Genomic DNA, 26,739 nt, shown 5'->3' with positions numbered 1-26,739 from the left:
AGAACACAACTGGTACTGAATATTGTCATAACAAAGTTTAATCAGGCAGGTTCAACAATCCGGCCTAGCAATCAAGCTTTCACAAAATCTGTACAGATCATTCCAGAAGTTACTGAAATCCCATGGGCAAAATGAAAAGTCGCTCTGATACCTTGACAGATGCTGAACATGTATGAGTGTGATCATGTAGAGCTCCTTTCAAATTGCGACTTGTAGGTAACCTTGTACACTAGTTTATTGTTTACAGTTAACCCAGTGAGAATTGAACCACATCACCAAACAATAGGATTAAATTACCTGCTTTCACTTCAATATTTATCTCAACTATAGAGTGGCTGGGTGCATAAATCTTGAGGTGAAAAGCAGTGATATGTGACTCTAGAAATACGCAAGTCTTGAAATTGCCACCATAATAATGGCTGGAAATATTATTTTGGATATCTGCTTCTGCAAAAACGGCAACAAAAATGAAAAGTTATCATTCTGCTTTTAAATTTGACGTGCAGCCTTTAGGGCAGGCACACCTGCTTTTCAGCTGCAGTAGGATACACTGCAACTTAGGTACTTCATATACTGCACTCGAACAACTGAATAATTAATGCCAGAGCAATGTTTTGTCCTTTATCGTTGATTAAATCATTGAAATGGGAGGTTATCAATAGTGAACACTTGCTTTAATACAAACGCTTTGTCAGTAAAACTTTTAATAAAACCACAGGTCTGCAGTCCTGCAAATTGTAAGGCACATGTCATTCCCAAGCTGGTTATTTCCTGCAGCATTTTTTGCTCAGTCAAGTACTTTTCCAGCAGATGCAATGGCTCCAGTGTCAAGTGTGATGTGTCGGAATATAGTGTTCAGATTTGTCTCGAGATTGATGATACTCAGGTGTTTGAACAATGTGCTCATCAGTCACGGAATCTAATAAAATCCGAGAATCGGCAGATCTGGAAACCTCTACGTCCCATGGATGAAAAATTACTTGTGTTGCATTTTCACTGCAATTCAGTACGACTTCCAAATCCTTTGAAAGCTTCTTTTGGCACCTGCATTCAAGAAAACTGAAATTAGTCATGTTCAGAGCAATCACAATTATCAAAATACTCAAAATTCAAATAATTGCTTGTGGAAAGCTGAAACTGAATGAACATAGTGTCAGCAAGCCATTCCACCTTGGGAGACCAGAACAGCCAAAACCAACTTGTCTTCACCCCTCAAACTCACAAATGTGCTTTCCTTCAGGTCCCAGAAGACATTGATCAGGAATCCTGCCAGCTATTTGTCATTTTTAGTCCAGTCGCACTTAAAAACATTTGCAGGGTCACAAACATTCTCTGAAGGAATCTAACTCACCGGGAGCACAGATTGAACTGCGAGTTATACAGTCCAGTTTTGTGGCACTTATTACCTGGTTGCTATTAAGAAGATTTTCTAGGCTCACTCAGATAAAATGTTTACAATTCAAAACATTATTATTCTCCAGACTACTTCACTATTTCTCCACCATCTGTTGGATTTGCAATTTAATTTAGATAGGACTTTGTGACGCTGTCAGGGTGAGAGAACACACAGTTACCATTAGCACTTATGGCTCCTTCACAGATTCAGATTTATCATCTTAATAGTAGGCAGGAAGTCTTTAATTGGAATCACCTGGCCAATGTCTGAGCTAAGGGATGATGCAGAAACGGGTGCAGATTATTGCAGAAAGTTACATCCAGGAAGGAGTTTATGATAAAATGATTTGATACTGAACAGTAAATAATGTTCAGTACAAATGCACCTAACAAGGGAAAAATGCTATCTTTGATCATGTCCTGTGCAATGAGATGGGTAATATTAATGATCTTGGATCATTGTGGAAAGAGTGATGATAGTATGATTACATTTCTTATACAAATCATGGGTGCACTGTTTTGATCTAAAAACCAGTGCGTTATGCCTAAGCAAGGGAGACAACAACGGGATGAGGGAGGAGCTGGCTAGAAAGACTGGAACACAAGCTACATTATGGGACAGTTGAGTAACAGTGGAAGACTTTCAAAGATTTTGCATGGTGCTCTACAACAGTATGGTCCAGTTAAAAGCCAGGATGATAGGCTTGGGGAGAGCCAGCCTTGGATAACTTAAGGAAATAAAGGTCATCAAATTTAAAAGTTCATGCATACAAAGTCACTAAGAATAGTGGGAAATTGGGAGATTGGGAAAACTTTAAAAAGCAAAGAACCATTAACCAAGCAATAAGGGAAGATAGATTATGAAAATAAACTAGCACAGAAACATAAAAGCAAATAAAGGTTTTTATGATTATATAAAGCAGAAAAGGGTGACTAACGTGAATCTAAGTCCCTTGGCAGACGAGAAGGGAGAATTAATATTGGGTAAAGTGGAAATCGCTGAGGCCTTGAACAACTACTTTATGTTTTTCTTTGCTGTAGTGGACATGTCTAACATGCCAGGGAGATGCTATGGGAGGTGTGAACCTTGATACAATTGCTCAAAGAGGCAACAATGAGAAACTAGTGTGCCTAAAAGGTAGACGAGTCTCCTGGTCCTGATGGAATGTATCCCAGGGTATTGAAAGAAATGTCAGAAGTTAAAGCAGATGCCTTTGTGATAATTTACCAAAATTCTCTGGACTCCGCACAGGTTCGGGCAGATGGAAGGCAGTGACTGTCACGTTACTGTTTGCAAAAGGTGGGTAGATATAGGCCAATTATCTTAACGCCCAGAGTCAGAAAAATGCACAAAGCTATCATTAGGGAAGAAATAACAACACATCTAGTTAAAAGGAATTCCATCGGGCAGGCACATCATGGATTCATAAAGGGCAGGTCCTGTTGAACAAACTTCAAAGTTCTTTAAGGGTATAATGAGCACAGTGGAGAAAGGGGAACTGGTTGATGTTGTACTTTTGGATGTCCAAAAGGCATTCAATGGGGTGCCACATAAAGGATTTATCCATGAGGTTGCATGGAGCTGGGAATAGCAAGGATACAAGATTGGTTAACCAATAGAAGGCAGAGTTGAGATAAATGACTGTCTCTTTGGCTGGCAATCAGTGGTGAGCAGAATGCTGCAGGAGTTGGCACTAGGTTGCAATTGTCATAATACACATGTTGCTAATCTGTTAGTTTGAGTGGGAAAGCAAATTACGCAGAGGATGCAGAAATGTACAGTAGGTTAAGTGAGTAGGCAAGTTTCTTGCAGATGGAGTACAAAGTTGGCCACTTTTAAAGGAAAAATAGAAGAGCAGATTATTATTTATTTATATGAAAGATTGCAGAATGTTGTTATGCAGAGGGACTTGGCAGTGCTCAGGATTGGTTTGCAAGTGCAACACATTATAAAGAAGGTAAATGCAATGTTGGCCTTCATTGTTAGAAGGATTGAATTTAAGAGCAGGGAGGTCATGCTGCAACTGTACGGGGTACTGGTGAGGCCACACCTGCAGTACTACATGCATGTCTGTGTGCAGTTCTGGTCTCCTCACTTGAGGAAAGATACACTGGCTCTGGAGGCGATGCAGAGGAGGTTCACCAGGTAGATTCCAGAAATGAAGGGGTTAGCCCATGAGGAAAGTTTGAGTCAACTGGGACTGTAGTCACTGGAATTCAGAAAAGAGAGTGAGAGGGGATCCTGTAGAAAGATATAAAATTATGAAAGGGATAGAGGCAGGAAAGTTGTTGAAACTGGTAGTGAGACTAGAATTAAGGGACACTGCGTCAAGATTCGGAGGAATAAATTTAGAACAGATGAGGAGAAACTTCTCCCTCCACCCCGCCCCCAGAGTAGTGGATCTGTGGAATTCTCTGCCATGGAATCAGTAGAGGCTACCTCATTAAATATATTTAAGATACAGATGCAGATACTTGCATAGCAGGGGAATTTAGGTTTTATGTGGAAAAGGCAGGTATGTAAAGCTGAGATCATTGCCATTTCAGCCATGATCTCATTGGATGTCAGAAAGAGCTTGACAGGCCAGTTGGCCTACCACTGCTTCCATTTCATATCCTCTTATGTACTTAATAGGTTACCAACCTCAAAGTCAAGGTCAAGAGGTTTCCTCTCCTCTGACCAAAAGCATTAATGTGACCAAGGAAATAGATTTCCTGTGGTTCTTACTTGGCTAAGTACCATTATCGTTGCTGACCTATCTGTTAGTGTTACTGCATTTAAATACATGACAGATATTATCAACCAAATTAGAATTCTGGGTTTTTAATATGAAAAAAAAACAGAATGAAAGGAAGCAAAATCTATTTTTCTAAAGTATATGGTCATCCATTCATTGGATTTAGTTGATTTAGTCCTGGAAAAATGCTGATTGTTTCCCATCCAAGGACAATGGCAAAGAGAGGCCCCAAGTAGAAACCGCTCAGCAAGCACATTCTCTACAACTGTTAGAAACAGCCTGCTGAGAGCAATTTTAGACCTAATTATGCTTCCATCAAGTGGGAATCCATTAAATGATTCAGAAAAGACAAAATTGCTTAATTTCTCTGAGTATTTCTTGTAGATATCACATTTTCACAAAATATTCTGTTTAACAGCTGATAAGACCATCCAAGTCAAACAAGCTACCATACTCAGGGTTGTGTGTCTTGGTGCAGACAGTATACTTCACACTTTAATATTCCTTAATCTTCTTTTAGCCCTGATAAGCCAAAAGAAATCTAAGAAACCATTAAACATAGGAGGCATACATCTTTTTTTCCAATGTACTTGTCTGTTTGAAGCACTATAAATGACACTGCAATGGAAATTTAGTTTCAAAACAGTCTCAAACCTTTCTGTTATCATTTTCAAAAGGAATAGTTCAAAACCTGTCAAAAATTCTGACCAAGTTTGAATTATTCCTGTTGAAATTGTTGGGCCATATGGTAGTGAAGTGGTTAGCAAAACGCTCATATAATGCCAGTGATCTGGGTTCAATTCCCGTCACAGTTTCTAGGTTCTTCCTGTGACTGAATGGGTCACCTGCCATGTTCCAAGGATGTACAGGTTAGAGTGCTAGTTGTTCACGTGGGTGTAAAGGGGTTGTGCAGGCTCGTTGGGCTAGAGGAGCCCGATACCATGCTGTATCTCTGAACAGGGGAGGGATAGGCTGAGTGGAATTGCTGTGACTGAGAATTCATTCTTAAAAACAAGGGCCCGCTAAGGAAATTAGCAGCATATTACCTAAAGCAGGGGTTCCCAACCTTGGTCCACAGACCCTCTGCTTAATAGTATTGGTCCATGGCATCCTTGATCTAAAGGATATTAAGGAGATACAATATTTATGATGGGGCGTTGGGGAAGATCTATTCTTCAGTGACACGGGATGCTAACTTACACAAGGATAAGGTGCTGAGGTAGCCACCTCTAGATGAAAATCATGTCACTCAGTATACACAACTAACCTGAATGAGGTGCTTCCACCTTTACTGTTCTTAAATTTACAACACTGGGCATCTGAAGGCTCACGCAAGGCTTTTTAGGGGAAATCTGGGTGTTCTGGACTAGGCCACAGCTTCAGGTTGCACAGCTGGTGGGGTGGGGGGGTGGGGAACAGGAAAGCAACGAAGGGCAGCAGGCAGTGGATCTTCAAGAGAGAGTTATCAGAAGGCATCTGGAGAGTGAGAAGAGACCAAGATGGAGGCAGAGGCCAAGAGAATTAAGGAGGAGAGGAGGTGAGTGTTGGGGGTGGGAAGGGAGGCAGATGGAGCACAGGGGAAAGGAAGAGCTTCAAGAAGATCAGTGTGGTTGATAGGAGGAATATTCAGGATATGAATGGGAATAAAATCATCTATCCACATGTCCCAAGTGCGTACAAGAAAGCCTGATCTTCAATTTGGACTGCTGTCATGGACAAAAAGATGGCTGTGCTGTCAATCTGATAGCTCACGTGCAACAGTGTTCTACACGAGAAGAACTTGTGCTGAGGTATCTTCCACTGCTAGGAAATAGGTTTCAGCAAGTCCACCCAAAGGGACTTGTGATACCTCTCCCTCCCCCCCCAACTATCACTACAGACACATGTTCACCAGAGAAGCCTAACACAAACTGCTGACAGTGTGCTTTGTTGTCACTTGTCACAACCAGAAAGGTCACTGAAAAGGAGCAAAAATTGATTTGCTTTCCCTTCCCACAAGATCAATCACCTCAGCACAAACACGGGATTTTCAAAGACCTGTGCAATCTGTTTTCACGCTCCATAATGTCTTAACTCTGAGGAATGGACCCATTCCCTGCTTTCATTGAAGTATAAAGAAAAGGCTCATAACCCTTAATGCACTGCAACCAGAGTTGTCTAATAACTGTAAATTCAGAATATTTTACCTGTACAATCCTTTGCTCTCTCCAATTTCTTCAATTAATATGTTGTTCCTGAGTTTATTGTTGTTATTGTTTCTGCCTTTATACCCATGGTAAAAGCTTCTTGAATCTTCCATTACATTACATTCAATTTGATACCATGTTTGTAAATCTCTGGGGAAAGTATACAGCATTTATAAGAAATATAACAGGACATGTAGGTCATAGGACAATCAAGCAGAGTCAACTGTTTTATGTAAAGGAAAATGTTATGTTGCAACTTTATAAAACTGGTTAGACCACATATCAAGTATTACATACGCTTCTGGTTGCCTCACTATAGGAAGGATGTTGAGGCTTTAGAGAGGGTGCAGAAGAGGTTTACCAGGATGCTGTCTGGTTTAGAGGGCATATGCTATCGTGAAAGGCTGGACAAACTTGGTTGCTTTCTTTGGAGTGGCGGAGGCTGAGGGAAGATCTGACAGAGGTTTATAAAATTATGAGAGGCATAGATAGAGTAGACAGGGAATATCTTTTCTCCCACAGAGTAGAAATGTCTACTACCACAGGGCATGCATTGAAGTTGAGATGGGGTAGGTTCAAAGGGGATGTGAGGGGCAAGTTCTTTTTACTCAGAGGGGTGGAAGACGCAGATATATGAGAGTGTGGTGACCCACTTTCTACACAAGAGAACCGGCTCACAAAATAGCCCGTGCGTGGGGAGAGACTTTTGTAATGCACCTCTGACGTCATTTCCACCCGGAGAGGGCTGGAAGGGAACTGCTTAAAAGCCAGCGCCGCAAAGTTTGAATAAACATGTCTCGAGAGCGACTTATAGACTGCGTGTCGTTATTTCTAGCTCTGTGTGTAGCACATCACTACAAGAGGCTTTTAAGAGGGCTTGATAGGCACGTTGATGTGAGGAAGATGGAGGGATATGGACATTGTGTAGGTAGGAGGGAAAAGTTTTTGGGGGCAATGATTTTCTTTTTAGCTGGTTCAGCACAACATTGTGGGTCGAAGGACCTGGTCCTGTGCTGTACTGTTATGTTATGTTCTAAACAGTGTTTTCCTTGTATCCTCAGATCCAGCAAATTTAATGAAACTGGGGTGAATAAAAGGGAACAAGTATATGTTATGTATCTGGATTTCCAGAAGGCAGTTGATAAGGTGCCACATACAGAGACTCTACACATGTTAAAGAATATACTGGGTGAGTGGTCAATATATTGACACAGTTATAGATAACTAACAGAAAAAAATATATAAATTGGAGATCATTTGGGTCATTTCAGTTCCAGCAATCAATAACTACTGCTGTTCCACAGGATCATTTCTGGACCCTCCATAATAATCTATACTAATTATGTGGATGAAGAGATTGAATATACTGTAACCAAATGTATTAATGATACAAAAATATATAGATTATCAAGTTGCAGGAAGACTCAAAAGATCCTGCAAAGGTTTGGATATATAGTTTAATTGAATGTGCAAGAAATTGCAGATAAAGCACAAAGTGGGAAATATGTGAGGTTATGCACATGGATGAAAGAAAAGAAAAAGAAGTTAATTATTTAATCAGAGTGCAAGTACTAAGGTTGTGGTACAAAGGAATCATGAAGTCCTCGCACACAAAGCACACAAATATTAGCATCCAGGTACACCTGATAATTAGGAAGTTTGATGCATGCTGGATTTTAATGCAAAAGTGTAAAAAAAAAGGAAAATCTTCATGCAATTTTACAATAAAAAGTATCAGTTCCCTGTAATTTAAAGAAAAAAAAACAGATAACCATTAATATATTGTACCCATTTATGAACAACAGTGCATCAAAAGTTAACCCCAGATTGAGTCCCAAGAGGCAAGACATGACTGCAGGCTATCTAGAACTAAAGGGACTATATCAGTGGCTGTCTGTTTAAGACAGAGAAAGAATTCCTTCTCTCAGAGAAACTGAGTCCATTCAAAGCAGTGACTGACAAACATTTAAACCATAAGGGAGTTCAGGCTTATGGGAAAGGAGTGGGAAAATGTTGTTGAAGCCAAGATTAGATCAGACATGATCCCCTGAACAATAGAACAGACTTGAGAGGGTGGCTGGTCTTAGATAGTAAATTTAGTCACATGATTTCTAAAAAGCAAAAATCATACCTTCAAGCAACACACACAAAATGCATACCTTCATCCTACTTAGCATAAAAAGTTTTGACCTTCCCCATATGACTCCTAGTAGACAGGGATCATAGATATATAGGACAGGGAAAATTAAGCCTTTGGTACTTTCCTGTTTGTCATTTTTGTAGATAAATATTTTCCCCCAACTTCAGAAAGCTTTTCTCCTCCACCAACACACAATTTCCTGTGATAGAGAACTCAGGAAGTCAACGTCTACTGATGTGCAACCACACACTATAAAGTTTGCAAGCAGCTTCCGGCCCTATTCAGTTTTCACTCCCTCCATATTTTCCTGCAAGACACCATCTGATGTTTTTTTATGGAGACACATGAGACTGCAAATGCTGTAATCTGGGAGGAAAATCTGTTGGAGGATGTGAAGTTCTATCTCTTCCGAACACACTTCGGGGACACTGCAAAAGTTGTCAATATGAGCACAAGTCAGTGTACAGTGCCATTTGATTCTAAGTAAGGATAGGCTTTTTTTAAAATCCAAAACCAAGAACAGTCCAATGAGCATGACATCAGAAGATGCAGCAATGTTGTAAGCACATGTGAGGGTGGGGCAGGGACATGATGGCAACAGTCTTAATTAGAAGGATAAATTTGGGGAAAAGTCCTGCAGGCTCAAACAATATATTGAACCTTGATTAATATACCAACACTTGAACAGAATCATACTTGGCTGCAAGACCTCCCACTGTGGACAGGCTCATTAATTAAATGGGCCCACTCATTCACTAGTTAGGAGAGGGAAAATAATTAAAAAACATCCTCGGAACACCATTCCTCAAGGTCTCCCTTACCTCTGTTGCTTCCTCCTTTCCTTCTTCTTCACACATTTGATAAGGCAATTGGTTAAGAAAGCCATGCCCATCAATAGAATCACAGCTGTGCTGATAATGGAAGCAATCACAGCCACTCTGAACCCAAGGTCTCCAAATCTTGAATCAACTGAAATAAAACAGCAACATTTCTGCCATTACAATTCAACAATTTGCTTTTTAAAAACATAGAAACTGATGCATTGTTCAAATAATATATAGAAAATCAATTTTATGTTCAATATTCTGGAGGAAAAATGATTGGAATATGAAAATTCCAGCATTATAGTCACAACATAGAGAGGAAGAGTAGCAATTATATATAAATTCAATGAGTTAATAATGGTAGCATTGAGGGTTGAACCATGGAGATGCTGGGAACCATTTTAGCCAGACGGTGATGAATTTGTGGAATTTATTACCACAGGCAGCTGTGGAGGTCAGGTCGTTGGGTGCAATGAAGGCAGAGATCAGAGATCGATAGGTTCTTGATTGGACACGGCATCAGAGGTTACAGGGAGAAGGCCAGGGAATGGAGTTGTGGGGGGGAGAGAGAGGATCAGCCATGTTTGAATAATGGAGCAGACTCAATGGGCAGAATGGCCGAAATCTCCTATGTCTCATGGTCTTGTGCTGATAAACCAATGAGGCATTCACAAAGCAGTCTTGTAGTCAAATTTCCATGTCAAACCACATAAATATTTCAGAAGTGAAATCCCAACCCAAACCCAATTTTTAAAATATTTCATGGAGATGGAATAACAAAACTGTAAGTTACAGTAAGTATATTTTAAAAAGTTAAATTAAATACTGCAAAAAGAGAAAAAAAAATTGAAAAGGACATTACAGTGGCATTTTATTCTCCAGTGTTTCAAGATCAAACAATTTCTATCTTGCTTTTTTTTCCCCAGAGCAAGGAGGCTGTATTTATCACAAGTTAAATACAAGATTACAGTACAAAACATCTTAAACCTGGCATTCTGACATCTGCATCCACCTAATTCATATCATGTCCAAATGATTTACACAACTTTTCCACCCAATATGTTGTCCATTGCACGGTTAATTATAATAAATCAAATCTACCATGTTTGCTCCAAACAGAAGGATATAACTGATTGCTCTTGGTAATTAATTTTGATGAAAAATACAGAACTAAGCCCTTTTAAACTAATACTTGAAAGTAGATATGTCTGCCTTCTCTATAATAAAGCTGTTGCTGTATCGACCAGAGCAAGAGACAATGCAGCATGCATAATCCATTATTTTCAGCAACACAGAAAACAAGAGGGTTATTGAAGTAACTGCTGCTACCAGCTCTTCAAAAACAAGTGCTGGTGATTTTTTTTTAAAAAAGCAACGGAGGTAGAAAGACATCTCAGGACAATTAGACTGCACAGACAGAGAGAGAGCAGGAATCGAGTTATAAAAGATCTAGTGCTTTCCCAGCGTATCTGAAAAAATAAGCTTTTCTCAGGCTTCCAGCCGGGTACAGGTATCAATTTTAACCGACGCTTCGATGACAAACTCCACCACCTTCATCAGGGATCCCAGCTGGAAACCCAAGAAGAGTTTATTCAGAACTGATGTTAGATGAAAAACCAGGATAAAATAGTTGAGCTGAATGGCATTTCACTTGCTCAGTAAATTCTATGTAAAATATCTCTGGCTGGTATCACCAAGTGACATCTTAAGTTACAACATTGTATTAAGAAAGATACAGAAGCTATGCTGTCAACCTCTGAGAACAAAGTATTCTGATTGTAGAAACCAACTGCATTTGAATTGTACTAAACACTGGTAAGGAAATAGAGAGACTTAGGGACAACAGGAAAATGGAACTGAGCTGGAGATCACACAGTTTTATTGAAAGTCACAGCAAGCTCAAAGGATGGTGGAACCTACTCCTGTTTCTTATAAGGTCATGTGATCTGGCTTTTTACAACTTCAGATTCTGAGTTATCACTTGTATATCAAAACATGCAGTGAGATGTGTCATTTGCGTTAACCACGCCCAATTATATGCTGGGGCCAGACTGCACGTGTGGCCACACACACCGGAACCAATATAGCAAGCCCACTGTGTTCCACAGAACAACACAAGCAGCAACAAAACAATCTCTTTCCCGTCACTGCCACTCACACACCCAGACAGGCCTCTAACCGCAGGACAGGCTCACTCCAGTGCTTCAGTTTTAGTGCCCAGATTCTCGGACAGACATCAGGCTTCCAACTTTGGATTTCACCCCAGGATGCCGATGAAGTTAAGTGTTCATATAGAATAGTTTAGCACAGGAATGGTGTCCTTCAGCCCATCACATCAATTCAACCCTCTTGCTCTTCCACACTAATCCATTTGTTCACATTTGGTCTGTGCTTTGCCTATTCATGTGCCTTTCTTAGTATTGTGGAGACTGTGCTGACTGCTGCTGGTAGGAGTTGAGATCCACTCACTGATAAAGTGAGAAAAATAAATGTTTTTCAGTGACGCCATAGGTCTACCAGCAGGATCACACCACGTACTGAGGTAGTCTGAAAACACCAATTCAGAAGGGCTGGCTTTAGACAGCAGACATACCATTATCAAACTGGCATTTGACTACAGTTTATGCTTATGGAGTGTTTGGGATTGCCCAACTATGATTAAGGTAGAACTAAGGTATTTTTCATTTGGAACTTTTTCATTCTGTCAGTATTTCCAATCAAGATTCCAGACATTTTTCCCTCATTTTCCTTAGTGGGGAAACACCGCCCCAGACACCACACTTGATATGCAGATGTCAGTAGAAATGCTTACAAATCAAAAGTATCCATGTACTAAAGTAATCAGAACATAAACTGCAATTAAATCTCAGCTCAGTTATTAGACAATCATGTTTAATCACCTGCACCATTGAATTCAATGATGAAGTGATGTACTCACATAGTCAAGAGTTGAATAGCACAAAAATGCATCCATCCAACCATTTGTCCCTTTTTCCACACAAATCCCATTGCTCACATTAGGGTCAGAATCCTTCTATGCCTTTGCTTATGCAAGTGCCTGTCCAAAGCTTCCAGAATACAGTGATCATTTTCAATTCTACCACCACTTTTGGCAAGTTCCCAACATCAACCACTCACTGTGTAAAAAGAAATTAAAACTCCCCTCAAATCCCCATTAAAACTCCTTCCTCTCACCTTAAACTTGTGCCATTTTATTCCTGATAACACTGCCAGGGCAAAATAAAATGTTCCATTTACCCTTTCTTGCTTCTTATACTCTATCGCAGTGGTCTCCAACCTCCGGGCCGCAGACTGACACCGGACCGTGAAGCATGCAGCGGTGCAGCGGTAGCCGGCACGCACCCAGCACATCTTTAAGATCGAGATCTGGGCTGACATTTACGTGCTGGGCAGCATCTAATTAATTAGCTTGTTTATTTCGGCTTTTTTTTCCCTTAAAATGTGCTGGGTGCGTCCTGGCTACCGCTGCACGCTTCACGGTCCGGTATTAGTCCGCGGCCCAGAGGTTGGGGACCACTGCTCTATCGGGTCACTAGCCTGCCCACCAGGGAAGACAAGCACAGATTCCCCATTACTAAACTCATCCAATCGAGACAATATCCTGGTGACCAGGGGTTCCCAACCTTTTTTTAAAAAAAGAAACAATAGACCAATACTATTAAGCAAGGAGTCCGTGGACCCCCAGTTGTGAACTGCTGCTCTACGTGCTGCAGCTCAATCACGTGAAGGCCAGAACCGCACGCAATTCCACCAGTGTTTTGTTAAGTTGCAACATAACAGCCCAACTTTCAGATTACGTGCCAAACCTATGAAGACAGGCATACATCTTCACTACCCTGTCTACCGTGCTGCCTGCCACCTTCAGTGAACAATGGTCTTGAACCACAAGGTCTCTCTGTTCAACAGTCCTACCATTAACTGTATATCCTACCCACCTGACCTCCCAAAATGCATCAACTTGCACTTCTCAAAAATAAATTCCATCTACCAACGCTCTAACTTTCTATCTGATCTATATTATATAACTCCTTCACTGTCAACAACACCGCTTATTTTTGTGTCATCCACAAATTTTCTAATCATTCCTCCTGCATTCATATCCATATCATTAATGTACATCACAAACAAGGATTCTAGCACCAAATGCTGTGGTACACCTTTGATCGCAAACTCCAATGAGGAAAGTAACTTCTACTGCCACGAGTCAATTTTGGATCTAATTAACCAGCTCACCTACAGATCCTATGTGCTTTGGACCAGCCTACCATATGGATTCTTGTTAAATGTCTTACAAGAGTCTACATAGATGGCATCTACTACCTTTCCACCATCAATCCTCCTAATTACTTCCTCATAAAATTAAATAAAATCAGTGATGCATCTTTCAAACTTGATTACTGACCAAATACATTCTAATTCTATGGATACTGGCACACAAATGTTTCAGTGATGGTAACAGTCCTGGCTGTTCATAAACAGCAATGAACTCCCAACCCTGTGAAAACAAGATATAATCACTTTAATTAGCAAGAAAAAGAACTGCAATTCTTAACATTTGCAATCTTGGCTCCGTCCATTCTGGTTTCTTTGAGAATTGCATACAATGTCTCTTTGTCCAACCAGGTAATTTTTGGAGAAACCTTGAAATCTGTACACTCTCTATACAAACACAGATTCCTTACTTGAGCACCAAGAATGCCAGAGTGACGTAACAGCAAAGCATCACCTGTGATTCAGAGACTGGAGCAGGCAACATAATGTCCCATAAGAGCTGATAATAAAAATGTATACAAGCAGCTAACAAAAATATTTTGGGAAATCAAAAGTTGTTCCAAGAATTATTGTCCATGGTCCAAGGCACGACAGAGTGCTGTGGAGAGACAGCTCCACTGACAATGTCACGGTTCTCTGGAGGTGGTACAATAGATATTTTCTTTAACACCCCATTCTGCTGAAGGGGATTTGTATGATACTAACAAATGTTCAGGAAGTATTTTCACTGCTTTTGAATTAAAACCTAGAAACTGATCTTGCAAGCCTTGTAAACTGAATCAATTCAGTAATTTTTCTGCTGTTTTGCTCATGCTAAGTGTGCAGGGACCAGTGCGTGGGGAGGCTTTGGCTCATCAGCCCTTGGTGAGAAGAGGCTTGGGCGAGGTACATACTCAGTAAGTTTCTTCCTCATTCTACATCTATAGTTAGAGCAGTCGGGCTGTGTTGTGTTCCTTTGTGTGAGATGTGGGAACTCTGGGAGACATCCTGCCTCCTGGATTACCACATCCGCAGTGCCTTGGAGAATGTGTTAAGGAACTGGAGCCGCAGCTCGATGACTTTCAGCTGATAAGGGAAACTGAGATGAGAAATAGGAGCAGGGAGGTAGTTGCCGGAGGCAGGTAAATAGATGACTCTCATGAGAGGGAAGAGAAATAGTCTGCCAGTACTGAGTACACCTATGGTCATTCCCCCCAGTAATAAATATACTGTTTTGGATACTGTTGAGGGGGATGACCTACCGAGGGAGGGGGGATGAGCCACAGCTACTGAGTCAGAAGTTGGGGGGGAGGGGGAGAGAGGAGGAGAGGACTGCAGTAGTGATAGGAGATTCCATAGTTAGAAGAGTAAACATGAGATTCTAAGATTTCATGAACACAATAGAGTCCAAGGACCCCTCGGTTAATGACGAGGGTCCATGGCTAAAAAATGGTTGGGAACCCCTGCGATAGAGACACCCAGATGAAACTGTGATGCCTCACAGGTGCCAAGGTCAGGGACGTTTCTAATCAGGTCCATGATATTCTAAAGGGGAAGGGTGAGCATCTGGAAGTCTTGGTACATATCGGCACCAATGACACAGGTAGGAAAAGCAAGAAGGCCCTGAAACTGAGAATTTAGGGAGCTAGGTAGAAAGCCGGAAAGCAGGACCCCCAGGGTAGCAATCTCTGGATTGCTGCCCGTGCCACTTGACATGAGAGTAAGGATAAGGTGATTTGGCCAATGAATGCAAGGCGAAGAAACTGCTGCATGGGGCAGGTTTCAGATTTATGGATCATAGGGATCTCTTCTGGGGGAAGAGATCCCAAGGTACAACCTGTACAAGACGGATCGGTTACACCTGAACCTGGCAGGGACCAATATCCTTGTGGACAGGTTCGCTAGGATTGTTGGGGAGGTTTTAAACTAATTTGCCAGGTGGATGGAAACCGGATAGGGCTATTGGTTTACTATTGAGGCAGTGTATAGTGAGATTGTGAGGAAGGACGTGCAGTTCATAGGGCAAAATTGCAGTCAGTGGGATGAGTTGCAGTGTAAAAAGGGGGACAAAAATCAAAAAGGGTGTTGGGATACAGGACTGAAGGTGTTATATTTGAATGCACACAGTAAATGGAATTGGGTAGAAGATCTTGTAGTGAAGTTAGAGATTGGGAGGTATGGCATTGTGGCAGTCAGAGTCGTGGTTGAAAGAAGATTACAGTAGGGAGCTTAACATCCAAGAATACATCTTGTATCAGAAGAATAGGTAGGTAGGTGGGCGGGGCAGTGGGGGGGTTCTGTTTGTATGAAATGAAATCAAATTCTTAGAAAGAAGTGACACAGGATCAGAAGATGTAGAACCCTTATGGGTAGTTAAGATAAAAATACCCTGATGGGAGTTTATGTACAGGCCTCCAACCTGTAGCTAGGATTTGGGCTGGAAACTACAATGGGAGAAAACGAATGTCAAAGGGGCAACGTTACGATGGTCGTGGGGGATTTCAACTATGCAGATAGATTGGGAAAATCTGGATGGTGCTAGGGGCAAAGAGTGGTAATAAAGGGGGCATTTTCTGATTGGCCACTGGTGTTCAGCAAGGGTCAGTGTTGAGACCATTTCTTTTTATGTTGTACGTCAATGACTTTAATGATGGAATTGATAGCTTTCTGGCCAAGTCTGCTGACGATTCAAAGGTAGGCGGAGGGGCAAGTAGTGTTGAGGAAGTAGGGAGGCTGCAGGACCTGGACAAATTTGGAGAAAGGGCAAAGTGGTAAATGGAGTACAGTGTCAGGAAGTGTATGGTCACACACTTTGGTGGGAGGAATAAAGGAGCAAACTACTTTCTAAATATAGAGAAAACATAGAGAAAAGAGGAAATCTCATTGAAACCTATCAAACATTGAAAAGACTAGATAGAGTACATGTTTCCTATGGGGGAGTGGGGGACTCTAAGACCAGAGGACACAGCCTCAGAATAGAGGAACATCTATTTAGAATGGAGATGAAGCAGAATTTCTTTAGCCAGAGGGTGGTGAATCTGTGGAATTCGTTGTCACAGACAGCTGTGCAGGGCAAGTCATTTGGTGTACTTAAGGCAGAGGCTGAGAGGTTCCTATTTAGACAGAGAGTGAAAGTTTATGGAGAATGGGGTTGAGAGGGAAATGGATCAGCCATGATGAAATGGTGTAGATTCGATGGGCTGAATGGCCTAATTCCATTCCTATGTCTTATATTCTTTATACCACATTATTTCTCCCTGTGACTCGATTATCTGTTGTCCTTTCCTATTACTCTGCAAGGGGCCTGAAGGATCATTCATTTTTAGTTCTGTTACGCTGACATGCAAAGACATTAACCTTTGTATTTCCACTAATTTTTAGTTCTTATTTTAGATGTGTACTTATACCAGTTTGTAGATATGCTCGATGATGGCAAGGGCTTTACCTGTGATGAACTGGTGTGTTTCCACAACTTTTTGTACTTTTCCCCCCCACCATTTTTGGGCATTGATGTTTCCATACCAGGAAGGCAGCCAGTCAGGGTACACTCCACTGTGCATCTATAGGAGTCTGTCAAGGTCTGAATGGGGAAGTGTTCTGAGGTCAACACTTCTTCATAACCATGAAGGGGAAGTGCTTTTTTTTAAATTTCTTTTTTCATCAGTAAGAGAACACATTGTCTTTGCTCCATATCTTCTCTCTCCTTAACCACCCCAGCAAAAGAGCAAATCCAACACCACACCCTAGAGATACAAGAGTCGGGTATATTATCAGTGACATGCTTTGAAAGTTGTTGCACTATGCGGAGACCCAAACCAGTCGGGATGCTTTCCACCGCACATCTGTAGGTAATTGCTTGTGTTTGGTGACATAGCAAATGTCCTAAAGAAATACAGCTGCTGCCATGCCTTCGCCATGATCGCATCGGTATGTTGGGCCCCAGAGGATCCTCTGAGGTGCTGGCGCCTGGAAACTTGAAGCTGCTCACCCTTTCACTGCTGAGCCCTTGCTGAGGACTGGAGTGTGTTCCCCTTCCTGAAGTCCATCATCAGTTCCTTGCTCTTACTGACACTCAGTGCAAGCTATGTCTCCTACTATTACCAACCTGTAACTTTTACTTGCATTTTCAAGTTTTCTTATGACTATTCTGATTTTACATAACAAGCATCGCAGAATCAGATTCATTATCAGTAACATGTTGTCAAATTTGTTTTGTGCAGGCAGTAGAGTACAAGATATAAATAAATTACTGTAAGTTACAATAACAAATAGTGTAAAATAGGACATCTCCATGATTTCTTAGGATGAAGAAACAAAGAATGAGACTGGAAATTGATTTATTTATCTGGTTTGCCTTCCCTGGTGAAAGTGTAATTTATGCATAGCAACCCTCTTTCATAGTCTGGCTAAGAGAAGACACGAGTCAACCTTCATACTATTAAACAACAAAGTGGAGGCACAACCCTGAACCTTTTGGCTGCAGCTTATAACTATATCCTTAAACTTTCTGTATTCCTTATTCCTAAATTTTCCTCTCCTTGACACCGTTAATCCACTCACACCAAGGATGCAAGACCTCCTTTCTCCCTCTAAAAGATCTCCTACCCTCATTATCAACCTCTATACTCTAACTCAATCTTTATCAACTTATCTTGCTTGATCCAACTTCAAAGCAAATTGTTTTTTTTAAATATATGCTCCATACTTCATTTTCCAATCTCATCACAAACCCTACAATTCCACCCTCTCTTGCACACTTTCCATTTATCCTAGGAGGGCTATCATATTGCCCCTCTCATCTGAGCGCTCTATCTAAGATTCTGAATCATACATGGCAATTGGGTACATGGTGGAGATACATCTCTACTAAAGGAGTGTAAGGAACTTCTTCCTTCCACTAGCCTGCAGATCACCTTTGGGCAAGGTGTAGCCTCTGCTTAGATCCCCCCATCAGGGTCGCATGAAACCATGGGAGTAGGTGGTAGATGGTCGTACAAGCAGCTGGTGCATATCACGAGTCATGGTAATGTGACCACTGACGCCAGGCAGACAACCTCTGAAGAGTATTGATAATAGTTGGGGTCACCAGTCTTGTAAAGACACTGCCCAGAAAAAGGCAACGGTAAACCACTTCTGTAGAAAAATTTGCTGAAGAACAATCATGGTCAAGACCACGATCGTCTGTATCATGCAACATGACTCATAATGAATACACGAAGACTTGCATATTAAAGTTAACTCATATTTAAATAAAAACAATCGGCGTACCAGATTTAAAACAAATGCTACTTGATTCATAGTACAGCAATAGATTTCGGATGTTCCCAAGTCATAAACACTCTGTAGATTCTGACCTGGTTCTCTTCCTAACCTCAGATAGCCACTGTCACCCAAATCAAGGAGCATCAATGCAAACAATGCTTGAAAACCAAACACAGGAAATAATAATACACCAAAATTTTGCTTGGAACAAGTGCATCAAAACCTCAAGAGACAGCAGTCTTACAGACTGGCCCAAAGAGAACATGCAGTCGATGCATCTGTTTGTAACCTGTACAAATTGAAGTACTTGATTCATGAACTTGCCTGTCCACTTTTGTTTGCAAGGATCATCAGACACATTCCATATGCCCACAAAACACAGGAGCAGAATTAGGCTATTTGTCCCAGTGAGTCTGCTCCGCTATTTGATCATGGCTGATTTATTTTCTTGCTCAACTCCATTCTCTTGCCTTCTTTGGCACCCTTGCTAGTAACTAAGGCCCCACATGGGATTGTATTGGCTCCCTTCCTGTTTACCCTGTACACAGGTATCTTGGACTTTAGATACAACACTGAATAATGTCATCTGCAGAAATTCTCTGAAGACTCAGCAACAAAGTGAGGACAGGAGGATGAACACAGGGCACTGGTTGGGGACTTTGTCAAATGGTGCAAGCTGAATCATCTGCAGCTCAACATCAGTGAGACAAAGAAGATGGTGATGGACTTTAGGAAGACTAAGCCTGCATTGCTCCCTGTTACTATTGATGGTGGGGATGTGAATGTGGTGAGGACCTACAAGTACCTGGGGGTGCACCTGGATGACAGGCTTGAGTGCAGCACCAACAGAGGCTGTGCACAAGAAAGGCCAGAGTCACCTCTACTTACTAAGGAGACTGAGGTCCTTTAGAGTTGCCTTCACATGTTCTACCAGTCTGTTGTCAGTACGGTGGTGTGCTGGGGCAATGGCATCAACATGGGCGAGGCCAACAGGCTCAATAAACTGATTAGAAAGGCTGGCTCTGTTATAGGAGTCAAACTGAACACACTGGAAGCTGTGGTAGAACCAAAGGACCCTATGGAAAATCCTGGACAACGTTCTCCACCCTCTGCATGCCACCTTGGCTGAACAGAGAAGCACTTTTAGTAATAGACTAAGACAACTGCGCTGCTCCAAAGAGCGCTATGAGGTCATTCTTACCCTCAGCCATTAGGCTCTGTAATGAGTCAACCTATAGACAAGGGAAGTGGTGAAACCCCTCCTGTTACACTGTTTGAGGTAACTCTTTTGTTGTATTCTTTCTTACTTCTCTTCCAATATTTTATATCTGTGCACCTGTAATTCTACTGTGACACTGTTATTTCCTTTGGGATCAACAAAGTTTCTAACAATCTATCTAACCTCTAATTTAAATATACCCAATGACTATGCCTCCACAAGCGTCTGCGACAATGACTTCCAGATTTACCACCTTCTGGTGAAAGAAATTCCTTCTCATCTCTGTACTAAAGGTACAAATGCCCTTGTCTACTGCAGCTGTACTCTCTGGTCCCAACTCTCCCACACTATAGGAAACATCCTCTCCATCTCCACTCTATCTAGGCCTTTCAATATTCAAAAGGTTTCAGTGAGATCACCCCTTTCACTTTTCTAAACTCCAGCAAGTTCAGGCCCAGAGGCATCAATCACTGCTCATATATTAACCATTTCATTCCCAGGACCACCCAAATCTTCTCCAGCACAAGCTTTCTTAGATAAGGGTTCTGAAACTGTTCACAATACTCCAAATGCAGTCTGACCAATGCCTTATAAAATCTCATCGTTACATCTTTGTTTTTATGTTCTTGCCCTCTTGAAATGAATGCCATTATTCCATTTGCTTTCCTCATCACCAAATCAACCTGCAATGTGACAGTATATATAATCCACTAGAGCCACATGTGACCTGGGACAGCCAAGTGATCAAATCATTCTGGAAGACAATTCAAGCCTAAGTCTCTGTGCAGGCTCCATCCAACCAGAATCAGCCCTTAAATGAAGGAACTCAGTGAATTTGTGTTCACTGTGCAAAATGGCAACGTCCATTATTTTGGGGGAAAAAGTTTGCCTTCTAACTTGTAACCTAGATGTGGCATCTCCTTATCCTTCCTAATCCATTATCATGAGCTTTCAACTGAAATACAAACAATTCTTCCTAAATCTATCTCTCCAGTGTGTACAGCCCCAAATCTCTTAGAAGGGAGGGCCAGCGTCTATTCTTGAGAGAAACAGGTGTGTGGAATCTGATCTTAATTTAGAATCAAATATAATCATGACATCCTACAGATATCCATGTTGAATTAAATGGAATAAATTCTGTTAATAGTGAAGACTTCAATTTTATGAATGAAATGTACACATGTAATCATTGAAACATGTTTGGTTTCATTTCAGCTTTAATTACGCATTCAGCTTTCATCAACTATATGCCTTTTGATCATTCTGATCATCACATTCACAGATTTTGGAAGGATTATTTGAGAGATCATACTGAAGCACACTAACAAAGCTATAATATTTGAATATAATGATATCTAACTTTTTCTCTTCAGATGAGTTCATAGGTTCTATGTAACTGACCTTGTTGTGCAACTGGAACCTCGCTTTCCTCACTTACAGACCCCAATCAGTTCAGATCGGCAACTACATCTCTTCCACAATCTCCATCAGTGCTGGTGCACCACAAAGCTGTGTGCTTAGTCCCCTGCTCTACTCGCTCTACACTGTGACTATGTAGCCAAGCACGGCTCCAATTTGCTAAACACACCACTGTAGTAGGCAGAATCAAAGGTGATGATGAATCAGCATTCAGGAAGCAGACTGAAAATCTGGCTGAGTGGTGCCACAAGAACAACTTCTTACTCAAACAAGAAAATCTGTGGATGTTGAAAATCCGAGGCAACACACAAAAATAATGCTGGAGGAACTCAGCAAGTCAGGCAGCATCTATGCAAAGGAATAAACAGTCGACGTTTTGGGCTGAGACCCTTCATCAAGCCTGATGAAACATCTTGGCACGAAACAGGGACTGTTTACTTCTTTCCATAGATGCCGCCTGACCTGCTGAATTCCTCCAGCATTTTGTGTGTGTAACCTCTTACCCAATGTCAGCAAGACAAAGGAGCTGATTATTGACTTCAGGAGGAAACCAGAGGTCCATGATCTAGTCTCATCGGGGGATCAGAGATGGAAAGAATCAGCAACTTCAAATTCTTCAGTCCCGTTATTTCAGAGGACCTGTCCTGGGCCCAGCAGGCAAGTGCAATTACAAAGAAAGCACTTCCTTAGGAGTTTGCAAAGATTCAGCATGACATCTAAAACATTAACAAACTTTTATAGATGTGTGGTGGCCTGATATGGAAACGCCAAAGCCCTTGAATGGAAAATTTTACAAAAAGCAGTGGATATGACCCAGTCCATCACGGGTAAAGCACAAACACATGAAATGCTGTCACAGGAAACAGCATACATTAGATTAGATTAGATTCAACTTTGTTATTGTGCCAAGTACAGATGCAAAGCCAATGAAATGCATTTAGCATCTGACCAGAAATGCAAAGAATAGTGTTATTTACAAAATAACTGCGAATAAAGAAGTGCTACAGCACACAAATATAAAAGTACTGAGACAGTACATACGGATGCAATACCGCTTAGCACCGTGATGCAGTGTCACAGCCTCAGGGAAGAAGCTCTTCCTGTGCCTGCTGGTGCAGGAGCGGAGGCTCCTGTAGCACCTACCGGATGGGAGGAGAGTTAAAAAGTCCATGGTTAGGGTGAGATGCATCCCTGATAATGCTTTTCGCCCTGCCCAGGCAGCGTTTATACATCATTATGTACATACATCATTATGGACCCACACACCTCAGGACATGTTCTCACCACTGCCATCAGGAAGGTGATATCTGAGCCTCAGAACTGACACCACCAGGTTCAGGAACAGTTTCAACCATCAAGCTCTAGAACCAAACGGGATAACTGCCCTCAACTTCACTTACCCCATCAACGAAATGTTCCCACTACCAATGGACTCAACAGTCAAGATCTCTTCATCTCATGTTCTCAATATTTGTTGCTTATTTACTTATTATGATTTCATTCTTTTTGTATTTTTGTAGAGTTTGTTGCCTTCTGCATTCTGGTTGAAGCCCCAGATTGGGTGGTCTGTCATTGATTCTGTTACCGTTATTATTCTACAGATTTATTGAGTATGCCTACAAGAAAATGAATCTCAGTGTTATTTATGGAGACGCTTACTTTGAACTTTGAGTGGTTTTCTAGCTGTGCTTTAAGTGGCCTTGATTTAGTAAGAATTGGCATACCACAAAATGTATACCACTCAGTCAGATTGCCAGAATTTCCATAATATTCCAGGAAACCATTAAGACCACAGAGGAGCAGAATTTGGCCATTTGGCCCATCGAGTCTGCTCTGCAATTTTCATCACTACTGATCCATTTCCCTCTCAAGTCATTCTCCTGCCTTGTCCACGTAACCTACTGGTGCATTTCTGTAAAATCAGATCTCTGATACAGAACACCAATGTAGGATAAATTCAGCACTTGTGAAACTGGAGTCACTGCAAATCCGCAATAGAACTGTGGAATTAGTTCCAAGATCCACTAGCCCCTAAAGACCCACGTTTCTTTCAACATCTCAATTGCCCTGTTAATTTTCTGGAGATATAGATTTAACATTTACCTCAAAGCCTCTTTACAAAACCTTTGCCCTCCTTCAAAATGCATTCACAATATAGTCTGCAACCAGATAGAACCAAGAGACATTAAACAGTTAAGAGCTGAAAACGATTATCACAGAAATGTGTGCCATCAAGGCTACAGGCAAGAAGTTGCTCAGACAACAAGATACACTTGTAGCTCCCTATCTGACAACCAAATGCTAGTTCTTTGATGTGTAAAATATCACAGTTGAGGGGAGTGTGAATTGTCACTCCGCAGGCCAGAATTTTACAGTTAATTGTAGTTACTCGCACATCTATATCAATCTACTAACAATTCAATTTATTAACACCGCAGGAAGAGTCATTCATGTCAATTCACCTGAATACTGACACCAGTATGAAAGGCAGACTTACAGCAGTGTTAAGAGAATACCAAAAGAAAATGAAAATCACTCACTACGGCGATTTGTCACTGAAACTTACACAAGTGACCAAAGAGTAAGCACTTACTCACCTATACTTCATGAACATCAATCCAGAAACATTCCCAAAACCAGTGAACACAAGCCAAAATATTGGCTCCACATGTTGATAAAGGTTGAACTATATAGGGCCCTTCAAACTAATTAATCTCTCCATGTTCTATCAATCTCAATGTTTAATTGGATAATCAGCCAATTAGCTGAAACAACCAACTCCCTGAGTTTTGACATAATATCAATATTTTTGTTATACTACCGTTGAATCCCTGAATATGTTGTTCATTAGTTCTTCCTTTCAACCTTACAAACACAAAAAGGAATTGTCACTAGAATACCATGATTTCTTATGGGGGTCAACAACTAACTTAATCAAAAACCACTTGATTACCACCACACAGAACAAGGGTATCAAGTAATCCTTTTATCTAATATCCTCAATAACTGTATTCTCTTTGCAGAAATGGTTGGCAGAGCTCTCTGCGAGTATATAATTGCAAAAGTGATTCCCAATGACAGAAATAAAGACAAAAAAAAAGAACAGCACTTTAGGGCATTTTCTATTTTTTCTAAATGTTTTAACAAAGACTTTTGAAAATCAAATTCTGATAACCTATTCTGGAATTAAAACAAGTTTTATAGAAATTAGGGAAGGCAATTATAAACACAAAATACTCTGCAGATGGTGGGGTCAAAGCAACACTCACAACACGCTGGAGGAACTCAGCAGGTCGGGGCAGCATCCGTATAAATGATCAGTCAACGTTTCGGGCTGAAACCCTTGGGTTCCAGTCCGAAACGTTGACTGATCATTTCCACGGATGCTGCCCGACCTGCTGAGTTCCTCCAGCGTGTTGTGAGGGAAGGCAACTAGACTTTTTAAATTTGAATCACCTTTGACTGCTCCAAAGGGGTCATGCGAAATTAACCAAATGATGTTTTGCTTCATTATGAATGATTCCATTAAAAGAATACCCAAGTGGAAAATAGCAATTCTGCCAGAACATATCTATCCGAAACATCAACCTTAAACTTAGGTTTCATAGCAAATACCAAGTTGCAGAAACTGCAAGATCAGTATTTTTTCTGCTCAATACCCTAAATTGATATGAATTATAAACATTTACAATAACAAGTTCTAACATTCTCTTTGTTTGATTATGGAGTTATTTAGCCCCTTAAAAGCAAGATTGATTTACACAAGGGAACTACTTGTTTGGCAAAAAAATGCAGAAGTATTGCAAGAAAAAGAAGTGAAGATATTGGCAAAACTTGCAAAATTGTAGCATAAAACAGAGAAAACATGAACCAAAAACGAATAAATTCATATACTATCGTAAAATAACTGAAAAAATTCTTATGCGAAAATATAGCGGGTACAATTAATTCTTGTGATTAAGACACTAAAGGGGAACTGGGCATTTATCCAGCTTGTACCGAGAATTGGCAGAACATCCGCAAGTTTCGGTGCTGTCGGGAGGGGGCGCTCCGGCGGCTTCTGGCCAATTTGTAGAACTAGGCGAGAAACTGTGTTGCTTGAATTTCCAGCATCTGCAGAATTCCTGTTGTTTGCGAGAAACTGATAGTTGAATATATATCCACTGAATCATCCATAACCGGTGCTCACCAGTACTAGGGATCACTCGTCTTTTGTTAAAATAAATTCATATACACCAAAGAACAGTGGATCTATTGTCCTTTAATTCACGCACAACGCTTTTTAATAACTTCTCCCCATAAATTAACATTTTTCCAAAGTTATACTTGCAGATTTAACTCAATGCACGCATTCTTCTACAGCCAAACATGACCTTAAAAATTCTCTTAAATGGAAAACGCTTAAGTGGAGTAAAGATTGTTCCACCGCCCTTGGACCAGAGCTGCGTGGCTTGAATCGTTTCAGTTGAGGACAAGATGTATTATTTCTGCGCTGGAAGTGCATTGGAATGTTTAAGTACTGTAAACGGGTTTTTGTCCCGGATCACACTGTGCTGATGCACCGGCTTTAAGTATTTGCAATGGCGTCCGGGAAGAGGACATGCCTTTAAAACTGCAGTACCATCAGCAAGTGTTACTGTGCGCCAGCATTCAAACAATTCAGAAACGCAAACTACCTCCCCCGCTCACCTTTGTGATTCTGCACGATGTTCTCATCTTCAGAGAATACACTAATCCCTGAATTATTAACGAGCGATTCAGTCGTCGTTTGCATTGCCAGGGTTTGGAAAAAGATAATTGCCTCAGGTAGCCCTGGCTTTAGTTGCAGGACCACTTTTCTCGGCGGCGAGCTGTATCGGTTCTCTTCCAAAGTCTGGTTTCTCCCGGCGCTTCGCCCGCACGGTGCTGTGGAGAAATAGGAAGTCCCGCCGCGCTCACTCTGCCCGGTATCACAGGGTGCTGTTTGGCCCTAAGCGATCCATTTGTGCCCTTTTCCCCCAAATCCGAGACGACCGAAGCCTTACATCTGTTATGAGCAATCCAGAAAGTTGCGTGCCTGCCGTTATACCAGAAACATTTGTGGCGAGTATCACTTCCTTCCTCGTTAGTCTCGCTCCCCAGTTCTTGGCCTATGACAGCTATGGTTTCAGTATGAAACTATACTTTCACGGATATCTCGGTCTCGGTTGGGATTTTTAAAATACCGTTCAGCAACGGGGATAAAAGATGTTTCCTATTCAGCCCTTAAATTATACCAGCGCAGCCTAAGACCGGACCGTGACGA

At 41.2% G+C, this 26,739-nt stretch overlaps 1 protein-coding gene across 3 annotated transcripts; it reads right to left on the bottom strand.

Annotated features, from left to right (window-relative positions):
- Positions 1-26,739, bottom strand: LOC134356879 (uncharacterized). Of its 3 annotated transcripts, XM_063068113.1 has the most exons (5): positions 26,145-26,739; positions 9,281-9,428; positions 6,320-6,469; positions 5,180-5,250; positions 1-1,044 (listed from the first exon to the last, which is right to left on the bottom strand). In XM_063068113.1, the coding sequence occupies exons 1-5, from the start codon at positions 26,227-26,229 to the stop codon at positions 1,004-1,006; spliced, it is 495 nt and encodes a 164-aa protein (XP_062924183.1). In that variant the 5' UTR covers positions 26,230-26,739; the 3' UTR covers positions 1-1,003. The 3 variants fall into 3 exon arrangements, with proteins under 3 accessions (XP_062924183.1, XP_062924182.1, XP_062924184.1); XM_063068112.1 differs by lacking the exon at positions 5,180-5,250; XM_063068114.1 differs by lacking the exons at positions 5,180-5,250; positions 6,320-6,469.

Source organism: Mobula hypostoma, chromosome 15, assembly GCF_963921235.1.
Source record: "Mobula hypostoma chromosome 15, sMobHyp1.1, whole genome shotgun sequence".
In the NCBI taxonomy this organism is placed as follows: domain Eukaryota; kingdom Metazoa; phylum Chordata; class Chondrichthyes; order Myliobatiformes; family Myliobatidae; genus Mobula; species Mobula hypostoma.
Note: the sequence above shows the minus strand (reverse complement) of the source record. Positions and strands in the feature narration are given on the sequence as shown.

Coding starts and splice junctions, on each gene's coding strand:
- LOC134356879 (XM_063068112.1), bottom strand. CDS start 26,229: ATGCAAACGACGACTGAATCGCTCGTTAATAATTCAGGGATTAGTGTA. Junction 9,429..26,144: donor CATCGTGCAGAATCACAAAG/GTGAGCGGGGGA, acceptor GTTTTATTTCAG/TTGATTCAAGATTTGGAGAC. Junction 6,470..9,280: donor GAAAGGAGGAAGCAACAGAG/GTAAGGGAGACC, acceptor TACTTTCCCCAG/AGATTTACAAACATGGTATC.